The sequence below is a fragment of the Scardinius erythrophthalmus genome (assembly GCF_964197995.2).
Source record: "Scardinius erythrophthalmus genome assembly, chromosome: 9".
NCBI classification, from domain to species: Eukaryota; Metazoa; Chordata; class Actinopteri; order Cypriniformes; family Leuciscidae; genus Scardinius; species Scardinius erythrophthalmus.
In genome coordinates, this window is record NC_138229.1 from 29,097,621 (window position 1) to 29,109,728 (window position 12,108).

Here is a 12,108-nt window from a genome sequence, read left to right on the forward strand (position 1 = left end):
AGAAACTATAATCACCGGCTTCCGGTAACGGCCGTACCCGAGTCGACCTCTGACCCGACGCAGAAGCAAAGGTCCAAGCAGCAAAGGTTTTCTGTACTGTTTTTCCAATGATTCTTTTTCTGCCCAACAAGAGACTGTCCAGTCAGAGATTGTAAGTCATAGAGATCTCAAACTTGGTGTGATGGTAACAAAATCTGAGTTTTAGCTCACAACCCTTGAACAGGAGGGCAGCCGCCGCTCGTCTGTCCATAAAATATTCATCCAAAACATAGACTTCTATATAAACTGAATCAATAATAAATTGTAAATGTGTTCAACATTCTTAAATACTAGTAATAAAGTGAGCAGGATATATTCAAATTTAGGGCACGGCTTCTTCAGGCATGTACTGTATACATGTAATGCGGAGTCCTCCACAGCTCTACTCAGTACTCAGTACTTCTACTCAGTATGAATTTCCTATATGATCCTATTCAAATGAGGTTTATGAAGAATAACATGCCACACATGCTTTTCTGGATAATCAGCACATATAAACACTGAGAAGAGTGGCTCTATTGTTGCTGAGGCGAAGTAAACTTATGTCATGTGAATGACACCATCCTTACAGTCACAAAACATCCATTATGCTGCAAGCGTGACATCAGAGATTCACTTTGTGGGATGTCCCTCCAGTCGGCCTATTGTCTTTCCCACAATGCTTTGAAAGACATCCTTGCTTTTCAGTGTCAGTAAGCCTGCCTGCTAGGCACACACATGTGTTAGTGTGAGCGTTTGTGTGTGTTCTCCATTTGCGGACATGCTGTTTAGTGTTTCGCTAAGAAGACAATGAGAAACCTCTTATTGTCTTGGTGGAATGTGGCAGAAGACAACGGGAGAAGTATGTCATCGCCCCGAGAGCTTGGCACCAATGTCCAGTCAGCTTGCACTGTGACACACCACAGAATGAGAGAGACAGGTAAACAAAATGACAAAGAAAGAGAGATGTGACAGTTACCAGTCCTGCGCTACAGCCAAAGCAAATGAGGATGGTGTGTGTGTGTGTGTGTGTGTGTGTGTTTGTCAGAATTAAGCTTACTTAAATATCACTTTCTAAAGCAGGACCATGAATGAAAGTCTTATGTTCAGGATACAAGAGGATCACATTTGGAAATTTTATGATGTTTATTCAAAAGTTTGAATCAAGGATTGGAAGCATGCACTGAGGAAAGGTGAGGAAAATCTCCATTAGTTACAATTATCTCTGGTTTATAATGATGGATTTCATCACTTCTTCCAGCGTGTTGAAAAACTATTTCAATAGTATACACTTAATTTAAGTAATGGAGGCATAGGTAAAGTTGTTTAAAAAACAGGTTACACATATTGAAGCATTTATTTTGCATTTAACTGTTTTAAGTAACACAATTGTTACTAAGTAAAAAAAAAGATTGAGTTGTTATAGAGACATTGTAAACTGGCAGTGTCTCCACAAGTTTGTGACATTTTTATGCTTTTTAAGGTTGTGTGGAATAGAGACTTTATAATTTCAGATTGCAAATGTTCCTATAATTAATCATATATACTCACAAACTCATGAGCTTTGAAGGAATTAACTGAATCAGAGCGTTTACTGGATCTGTCTTTACTGAGAGAGCCGGAAAAAGTCGATTAATATTACGTATGTGGAAATATTCCAAACGAATGACAATGTTTAAATGGGCTTCACCTTCAAATGATAAAGTAATGTCAAAGATGACACCCACACTTTTAACCTGTTTAGAAACAAACACTGGAAAATTATTATCAAATTATCAATATTCACAGAGGAACATTTAGATTTGGCCAGATTGGTTTTTTAAACAACAATATTTCAGTTTTAAGTTTAAGAAGATTTGATGTGAACCCCTCTTTAATTTCAGCTAAACAATCTGAGAGGATAAATGGGGGGAAAGTAGAGGTAGGTTTGGAGGACAGTCAAAGTTGGGTGTCATTGGCATAACAGTGGAATTCAATACAAAATTTCCTACAAATATTACCAAGGGGTAAAAGATGAATAATAAATAAAAGAGGACCCAAAACTGAGCCCTGGGGTACACCAGTATTGATGTACAAAGGCTTTGATCTAAACTGCTTGTACAAATTAAGTACAACCTGTAAAATAAGATCAAAACCAAGTCAAGGTGTGTGTATGTGTGTGTGTGTGTGTGTGTGTGTGTGTGTGTGTGTGTGTAGCCTATACACACACACATATATTATACACTCACCTAAAGGATTATTAGGAACACCATACTAATACTGTGTTTGACCCCCTTTCGCCTTCAGAACTGCCTTAATTCTACGTGGCATTGATTCAACAAGGTGCTTAAAGCATTCTTTAGAAATGTTGGCCCATATTGATAGGATAGCATCTTGCAGTGGATGGAGATTTGTGGGATGCACATCCAGGGCACGAAGCTCCCGTTCCACCACATCCCAAAGATGCTCTATTGGGTTGAGATCTGGTGACTGTGGGGGCCATTTTAGTACAGTGAACTCATGGTCATGTTCAAGAAACCAATTTGAAATGATTCGAGCTTTGTGACATGGTGCATTATCCTGCTGGAAGTAGCCATCAGAGGATGGGTCAATGGTGGTCATAAAGGGATGGACATGGTCAGAAACAATGCTCAGGTAGGCCGTGGCATTTAAACGATGCCCAATTGGCACTAAGGGGCCTAAAGTGTGCCAAGAAAACATCCCCCACACCATTACACCACCACCACCAGCCTGCACAGTGGTAACAAGGCATGATGGATCCATGTTCTCGTTCTGTTTACGCCAAATTCTGACTCTACCATCTGAATGTCTCAACAGAAATCGAGACTCATCAGACCAGGCAACATTTTTCCGGTCTTCAACAGTCCAATTTTGGTGAGCTCGTGCAAATTGTAGCCTCTTTTTCCTATTTGTAGTGGAGATGAGTGGTACCCGGTGGGGTCTTCTGCTGTTGTAGCCCATCCGCCTCAAGGTTGTGCGTGTTGTGGCTTCACAAATGCTTTGCTGCATACCTCGGTTGTAACGAGTGGTTATTTCAGTAAAAGTTGCTCTTCTATCAGCTTGAATCAGTCGGCCCATTCTCCTCTGACCTCTAGCATCAACAAGGCATTTTCGCCCACAGGACTGCCGCATACTGGATGTTTTTCCCTTTTCACACCATTCTTTGTAAACCCTAGAAATGGTTGTGCGTGAAAATCCCAGTAACTGAGCAGATTGTGAAATACTCAGACCGGCCCGTCTGGCACCAACAACCATGCCACACTCAAAATTGCTTAAATCACCTTTCTTTCCCATTCTGACATTCAGTTTGGAGTTCAGGAGATTGTCTTGACCAGGACCACACCCCTAAATGCATCGAAGCAACTGCCATGTGATTGGTTGATTAGATAATTGCATTAATGAGAAATTTAACAGGTGTTCCTAATAATCCTTTAGGTGAGTGTATATTTACAAACTTTTATGGTAGATGTGATTATTTGCAATTAATCGATTTGACACAAATAATACATTGTTTGAAACATGAAATTCTGAAGTAGAAAAACTGAAGTACTATTTTTTTATAATCTATTTTCAACTAATATATACTGTATATAATATAACGAATATACTAATAAATGAATATCAACCTAGATAAATAAATGCTGTAAACTTAACTTACGTTAATGCATTGAACCTTTTTGTAAAGTGTTAATAACTGTAAAATGTGTTGTGTCTGACCATACAGCGTGGAGACAGCATACCGCCAGACGTCCCTTGAGATGGAGCTTCTCCCTCTGAGTGTGATGAGTCCTGGAGCTCACCTTCATCTGCATGCGGACCCTTTGTGGATCCAGCGCCAAGCCGTGGAGGACCAGGTGGAGCTGTGGTGGTTCAAAAAGCCACACGTCTCTCTTGTGTGCTACTGCTTTTCAGTGGCCATGGTTCTGAGCCTGGGCTCGGCTGGCGTGGGGCTCCTCTCCACCGCCTCTTCCGCTGTTGGGCCCTCTGTACTGTGGCGCTTGGGCGTAGGGTCTACTCTCTGTCTCCTGGCACTGGTGGTCCTCATGAAGCAGCTGCTCAGCTCTGCTGTGCAAGACATGGGCTGCATACACAGCCGCAGACGCATCGAGCAGCTGCGGAGTGGAGGAACGGCAGATCCCGTGCTGTTGCTCTTCACTGGCCTGGCGCTGGTGGTCTGTGGGACGACGCTTCTCAGTCTCACCAAGTCAGACATGCTGCTTTCTGGTGTGACCCTCCTGGCCAGTGGGGGCGCTGTGGTGCTAGGTGTAATGGCATATGGAGTGATAGTTTATGTGCAGGGGAAGAGAAATGCGAGAAGGCGAAGACGACGAAGGGGGAGAGTGTATACAGTGACGGGACAAAGGAACCGTCCATGGAGGGATTCAACATCTAGTCAGTCGAATTTGTTATGAGAGATAAATTGAGAATTCCTTCTGCCCCTGATTCCTACATGATGATAAAACTTATTTCCATATATTGTTCTGTTAATTTTACACCTGCAAAATTAAAATGGCGTCATTTATTCTCTGCAGTTTGTCTAGAAGACATCTTTGACAATCAAACACCTCCAAAGCATTGCCATTTCTTGCTTTATGTTGTATTTTCTGAGCACCAGGCAATGGAATGCCATTATAGTTGGAAGTCAAAGATAACAAGTAGGAATATCCCATATCCATATGGAAGAATTCTGAAATGGAATTCTGGAATGGAAAGTAGTATGTGCAGTAGATTACAATAAAGCATATGCCTTTGAATACTTTATCCCAAAATGCAATGCATTCAACTTCACCGTCCATCTGATGAATTCTGGCCTTCTTCTCGCACTATTTCGGTGGCAAAAAAGTAAGTGTACTATGCTGTTGTTTACATGAAGTGTGTCGTTCCACACAGCTGTCTACAGATAGCACCAAAACCAACAGTGTCAACAGTTATTTCTACACACGTTCCAGAGTAAATCAACCAGCTCATATTTGTTGAATGGCCAAAACAATAACAAGTATGCACACTTTGCTGAATAAATCTATGAAATCTATATACAGCTCTATAAAATATAAGTGGTAGCTGGCATGTGATGTAGTTTAGCTGTAAAGTAAATTGTGGTGCGCTCTTCATGATTATGTTAATTCACATAAACTAAATACATTCAAATCTAATTTTATGCTACACAGTTATTGTGAAATGTACTACTTTCTATGCATCTTTGTTCTATTAAGTGTGGAAATGACAGAGACTGCATCGCCCATACAGAAATGTAATATATGTCAATATATGTAAATTACATATATAATGTCAGTGCCCATGTATGTCTGCTGCCTATATGAGAATATATGCAAAATTCATATATGTAAAACACATAGACATATATGAAATATATATTTTTGAATATAGCAAAAATGGCCGTTTTCATGCAAGTGCCATATATTTTCCCGTATATGTACATAAATGTGAAATATATGTAAGACGCATGCATATATGTACTTATTTCCATAGTACATACTTTCACTATATATTATTCACTTAAATATAGTATTTTTAATACAATAATGCAGTGTTTTCTTTGTCATTTTTGACAAATACATCCACAAAGTATTTTAAGTATATTGAATACTTCATTGAAAAAAGTTTATAATACTTAGATAAGTCAAATAGATATATGTCATGCTATTTAAAATATAAGTACATACAGTATATGGCCATATATTACATTTTTGTATGGCAGAGAAGTATTGATTTCGGATGCAACCAGTCTTTTTTCATGTCTGAAAGCCTATTGAATACTTCATTGAAAAAAGTTTATTTTTATTTTATTTTATTTTTTATTTATGTTACTTTTTATTTATTTTACAAGACGTTAAGGCAGATATTCAAAAGAAATGCCACAAAGATTGAATGGTAAACAGTTATTATGGATGAATCAGTTGCATCAGTTGTGCTGTCATGTGAACTTTGTGATTTTAAGAAAACAAATCTAAATGCTGCAAAAAAAAGAGAGAAAGAAATTAAAAGACTGAATGGAAGGCAGGAATGGAATAACTGGATGACATTTGACAAAACGTGCAGAGCACACACTCATTGGAATACTATCCCAGAATGCAATGTGTTCGACTTCCCCTTCCATTCCAATCTGATGAATGGACCAGAACTGCTAGTGTACTGGCACACTACTCATGCTATTTCTGTGGCAAAATGCCTGTCCTATACTGAATTCATCCTCTGTCTTGACTTGAAGTGATGCTGTTATGTCTACTGTGCGTCTGCGTCTGTCATTCCACACAGTTAACTACAGATGGCGCAAAACGCCAAAAGTCTAAACTTATGTCTACATTTACGTATTGTTAATATTTTTTTTCTAGACTAGCTGTTAATTGAACCAACTCACGTTTGTTGAATGACTAATGTTTTAAGCATGCACACTGTTATTGATTGTTTTATTTCACCTAAACTAAATCAATTTTACACAAATTTTATGGCAAGCAGCTATATTAATTTAGAAATGTTTTTATTGTGAAATCTATGTACATACAAAGCATTGTAAGCATCTTTGTTCCATTGGGAATGACAGTGTCTTTTTTTTTTCATTTGCTGAATTGAAGACACCACAAGTTATCTTTTTCTTCTTCTTCTTTTTAAACAAGAGATTTTTAAAGGAAAACCTACTCTTGAAAATAAAACAAACAGTGAAGAATGAGCTAAATAACTTAACAATTGTATGGCAAACAATTATTATGGGTGGATTAATTAAGTTTGAGGTGTTGAGTTGTTGTTTGAACTGTGTGTGATCATAAGAAAACAAATCTTTGGGAATTCACCTGAATATGAATATTCGGAATTTAAGTTTAGAAAAGTTAAGATTATTCAACAGCATTTGTGGCAAAACTAAATGTTAATTACCACTAAACATGCATTTTTTTTTTTTTTTTTTTTTTTTTTAAATGAGGCACTTACAGTGGAAGTGGATGTAGCCAATTTTGGAGGATTTAAAAGTAGAAATGGGAAGCTTATAATTTTATAAAAGCACATTCATTCTTATTTTAAAACCTGTGTATCATAATACTGTAAAGCTGTTTACAGTCATTTTCAGGGTTTCAGGTGTTATGTGTCACAATGATGACAACCCGGTCTCATGAGATAACTTAACTCTCTATAACTAATTATGAAATCACAGCTAGAAAAAATAAAAGACTTTATATTTTACATATATTTAAGGCTAAAATAATTTTCCAAAATTAGTTTTCTACATCTGTCCATTAACTTTTTTTTTTTTTTTTTTGGGTGCTGATGTGCCGTCATTTATTACTGACTTTGTCCTATTGGGTAAATTATTTTTGGCAAACTGTCTGAAACTTCACACACATTCAAATGCATTTTCACTATCTAAAAAGTAGTTTAATGGCCTTAGTTTGAAAAACATTAAAAAAGCTTTATTGATATTCTTGTGCTACAATATTTCATTTGGAACTAACGTGAAAATGTCAAAAACTTCAGATGCAACTTTACTGCCTGTAAAGTATGAAACCATGTCTTAGAGTTTCAAAAAGCATTAACCCTTACACGCCTACCTCGGGTCTTTAGTGACCCGGGGTGTCATTTACTTCCCTCTTCATTCAGTTTTTAAAGTAAGACATCAACCTTCTTAGTGTTCCTCAATCAATTAATTATAAACAATATAACAAGAAACAAAAAAATAAAATTGTAAAAGAATAGGCTACCTGTTTTTTCATTCATTTTTTGTAAAAATTGTATAGGGTCGCTAATGACCCGAGGTGTGTAACAGTGTATTTTTACTGCACAACAATAATTGAATCTTCAATGACTGAATAAGTCCAGTTCACCTTTATTCCACAAGGTGTCAATGTCTGATACTCAATGATGAAGTGATGTTTCAACCATAGTTACCACAGGCAGAAAACAAAAGAATAGGAATATTCATCAGCAAAGTTTTTGGAGCATTTGCTTGTCAGTGTAGTGAGGCCAATATAGTGGCATCTTTCCTGACCTCTGGTTGTAGTATGGATCACATCTTCCAATCTGGCATAGGATAATGTAACAAAATGCCTGACTTCCACAGCAATCTACAACTTATATTCTTTATCGCTGCCATCACCCTCTCTGCTTCTATCCTCATTGATCCTCAACTTCTTCCTTTTTTACTACTTCCTCTCTGTTGTAAGGCTGGAAGATGTCGAGCCGTCTCCTTTAACATTTTAACTCTCTCTTGCGAAATTATCATTTCCATTTGAGACGAAAACACACTCAAGTCAATCACCTCGGGATTGTCTTAATTTACATTTCTTTCCCTTCACCCCCTCTTCCCCCATCTCTTCTATCCACATGCTGAAACCATATGAAATTCACCCAAAAATCTATATGGTTTAATGTGAGTAACTATCATACAACACTATACATGTTCAGTATCATTAGAAATGTCTCAGTGCGACTGGTACAAAGGCCACCATTCCACAAAGAGTGTTTATAATGCCAAATGCAATTGGGCTACATTGTAAAAAGCACAATTTTAATCCTATTTTCTATGGAATATTGCACTATTGGCCTATCTGTGCACAACATTTTTCACGTGTCCTCGTAATCTTAAATCAAAATAACTTCCGCTCCCTCTTGCAGCTCATCTCTTCTCTTCTCTGATGATGTGTTTACTGGCGTGAGGGCGGGACAACCTGTCAATCACATGACATCACAGCAATAGCAATCCACAACCATCCAATCAATTCCCCATGATAAAAATCACATCCCATCCTACATTTTTTTTTGTTTGATAAACCGTTTCACTCAGATATACGTCAAAATATGGATAAAAAAAGACTACTGTAACATCCGTTTTATGGAACTTTAATGTGGGCTTCTGCTGCTGCCCATTTACTTCTATTGCAACTGCCATATTTTTGCTTCTTTCAAACAAAAGGAGGGATGAACATCATGCCATACATGCTGTTGATTAAACTTAACTTGTACTGAGCTCAGAATATTGCTTTAACAAACTGACTGCTAGAATGCATATTCTTTGAAGAACAATTTATTTGAAATAGAAATGTGTAACAATATAACATCTTTACTGTTAATAAAAGCATACATTTAAAAAATGTCATAGTAATTCCAAACTTTATGGGGACATAGCAGTACACGGACAAAACCAGTTTATATCATTTCTGGAATGACCAGTTCATCATCACTGTCTTCAGCATCTTCCAGTTGGTTCTCCTCTTCCTCTTCTATCTCTCTCACACTTGCCTGGATGTAGTTGTCCTCGATGAAGCCGTCATCATCCTCATCATCTGAACTTGTATGTCTCATTCTACCTCTCATGCCACCCACTGGGATTTCTCCCTCCAGCGCTCCGGCTTGGTTGATCTGGTTGGCTGTTTCTTGGTCCAGTAATAAAGCGTGACTGTTTCCGGCCATCCGGCACCATCGGAAGAAACGGTATCTCACGGCCAGTGCTATGAGGACTCCGATGGAAAGCACTGCTGTCAAAGCACCGAGCACAGCAGGCCAGCTGGAGTTCCCTTCAGCGACTCCTGCTGTGTCTGACGAAAGAGGTTACAGTACATTAGGAATACATAGTGTATATTGGTTTTGATGGCAGTGGCTTGTGTCTCTATGAATTCACAAAACCATACATTGAAACATATTGGAATATTTACTATTTCAGAGCTTGGTTCAGGTCAAGTTTCAGTCAAATAAAAGCTCTATGGACAGAATCCTTACCACAAACTCACACACATTGAGTTTCCATTTTTTTTACGAGGACTTTCCATAGACATAATGATTTTTATACTGTAAAAACTATATATACAAACATAATTCACATTCAATGGAAGTTTAAGGTCCAATGCATTGCATGAGGTTAAACATTAATATAGCCACAAGACCTACTGTGATACATTTGCTTAATATTGTCTTTTCAATTCCTGTCATCAAAGCCATTAACCTAGTGCGTTTAACATGAATTACATTGGTAATGTGTAACCATATTACAAAATATATATGGACTAAAAAATATAATATAATATAATATAATATAATATAATATAATATAATATAATATAATATAATATAATATAATATAATATAATATAATATAATATAATATAATAATTTATTGTCTGTGTAACGTAAAAAAAAAATATATCAATGTTATTACTGTGCTGATTTTAAGATGTGTAACGTGTATGTGTTTTAAAAAAATAAACACTAAGGCTCAATTTTGGTACTGTCATCAGCTTCAATTAGAGGTTGACTTGATTTTTTTTTTTTTTATAAAATTTCACACAGTTTTTGCCATGATAATAACTTGACAAGAATATATATATATTATATATATATATATATATATATATATATATATATATATATATATATATATATATATATATATATATATATATATATATATGATGCATGTTTTGTTTGACAGGGCTAAACAGTGATTAAGGCATTAATTAGATACTGTTCATTACCGTTTAATGATGATGAAGTTAGGCCTACTTGTTTTTCTTCAGAAGTCAGACATTCATGTGCAGACATTGCCATAACCAAATATGTCATTAGAACCATATTAACTCTGTGGTGCATGATATTTCCCATGATGCCCTATCTAGAAGAAACAAAATCATTTTGATGTCATGATCATTTTTGTTGTTTCCATAAAATCACCCTTAGTCTGTCATATCAATTTCCTGATATGAACTCACATGGTGAAGCAGTCAAAGCATTACATTTTGTCTAAATTAGAAGTACAATAATAACTCATTTTGAGGCACAGAACAGACAAGAACTTACTTGATAATGTTATGTTACTGTACCATTAATGCTTAAATACAAGAATGTGCACAAGTGCAATGCAATGCACAATAGTCGTATGACCATCATGTGATCAATTGAAAAGAGAAATACATCATCATATAGTCAAAAACATATTGAAATAACAGCAAAATGAATAGAAATGTTTTATACATACCTGGTACTCGGTACAATACAATACAATAATTCAGCGTAATTGATTATTTTTGCATCATGTTGGAAAAGTGTGGAGTGAATCACAATGAAGGCATCTTGAGCAAAGGTTGAAAGAGGTGTAACTCAGCTAGGTTAATGGGTAATGTTTATTATCTGTTAACTCATTTCTATTTCCTTGTGTATTTACTGCTATCATCTGATATTAACATTTAAATACAGTACTGGCTTAAAACATAGTCTGTCATTGACTCTTTTAGTTTGTAAAAAGTTAAATAAAAAAAATAGTTTTACCCTGGTGAGTACAATTTAGTATGCTTTTACAAAGAGTACTTATATGCAAAACCAATATACTTTGAAAAGAATATGACCTAAGAGTGACCTAATGTTTTATAGTCTACAGAAACTGCCTTCTAAACTACAGTACACTGTTAGAAAAATCTGTAGAAATTACAGTATTACTGGCAGCTACTTGCCAGTAACTTACTGTAGATTTAAATTGATGTTATTTACTGGCAACAATTTGTTCAAAATTAAATGAACATTAAACATTAACAAGTCTTTATCTTTACAGAATAAAACTAAAATAACATCCTCATGCAAAGCATTCTGGGAACCAAAATCTGAAGGAAAAAAACAGAAAAAGGTTTATGAAGATTTCTGGTTCCCAGAATGCTTTGCATTAGATTGTTATTTTATAATTTTATTCTTTAAAGACAAAGACTTGTTAATGTTTAATGTTCATTTAACTTTTAACAAACTGTTGCCAGTAAATAACATAAATCTAAATCTACAGTAAGTTACTGGCAAACAGCTGCAAAACTACAGCAATTTTTTTACAGTGTAGAAGAACCTATATCGCTGCCAAGAGGTGTTAGTGAGATCAGAAGGGGGCGCTACAGTTTCCACTGTCCCAATATAATGATGGAGATATATGCAAATGAACATGTTAAGCTATCTTGCACACTGTTGTTCTAAATCCAAAACTGTTTCTTGAAAAAAAGTTTAGTTCATGTCATGCAATATTTATCAGTCACGGCCTCCTATTTATCCTTCTGAGGGCTGTTCCATAAAACAAGATTAGAATACAAGACAGGCTTATTTTGGTTAGTCAGACTT

At 36.1% G+C, this 12,108-nt stretch overlaps 1 protein-coding gene across 1 annotated transcript; it reads left to right on the forward strand.

Moving 5' to 3' along the window:
• Window positions 1–3,776: 3,776 nt before the first annotated feature.
• On the forward strand, window positions 3,777–4,430 carry tmem125b (transmembrane protein 125b; the record flags this gene model as incomplete). Its single annotated transcript, XM_081375223.1, has 1 exon — window positions 3,777–4,430. One exon carries the CDS (start codon window positions 3,777–3,779, stop codon window positions 4,428–4,430), a length of 654 nt encoding a protein of 217 aa, XP_081231349.1.
• Window positions 4,431–12,108: the final 7,678 nt, after the last annotated feature.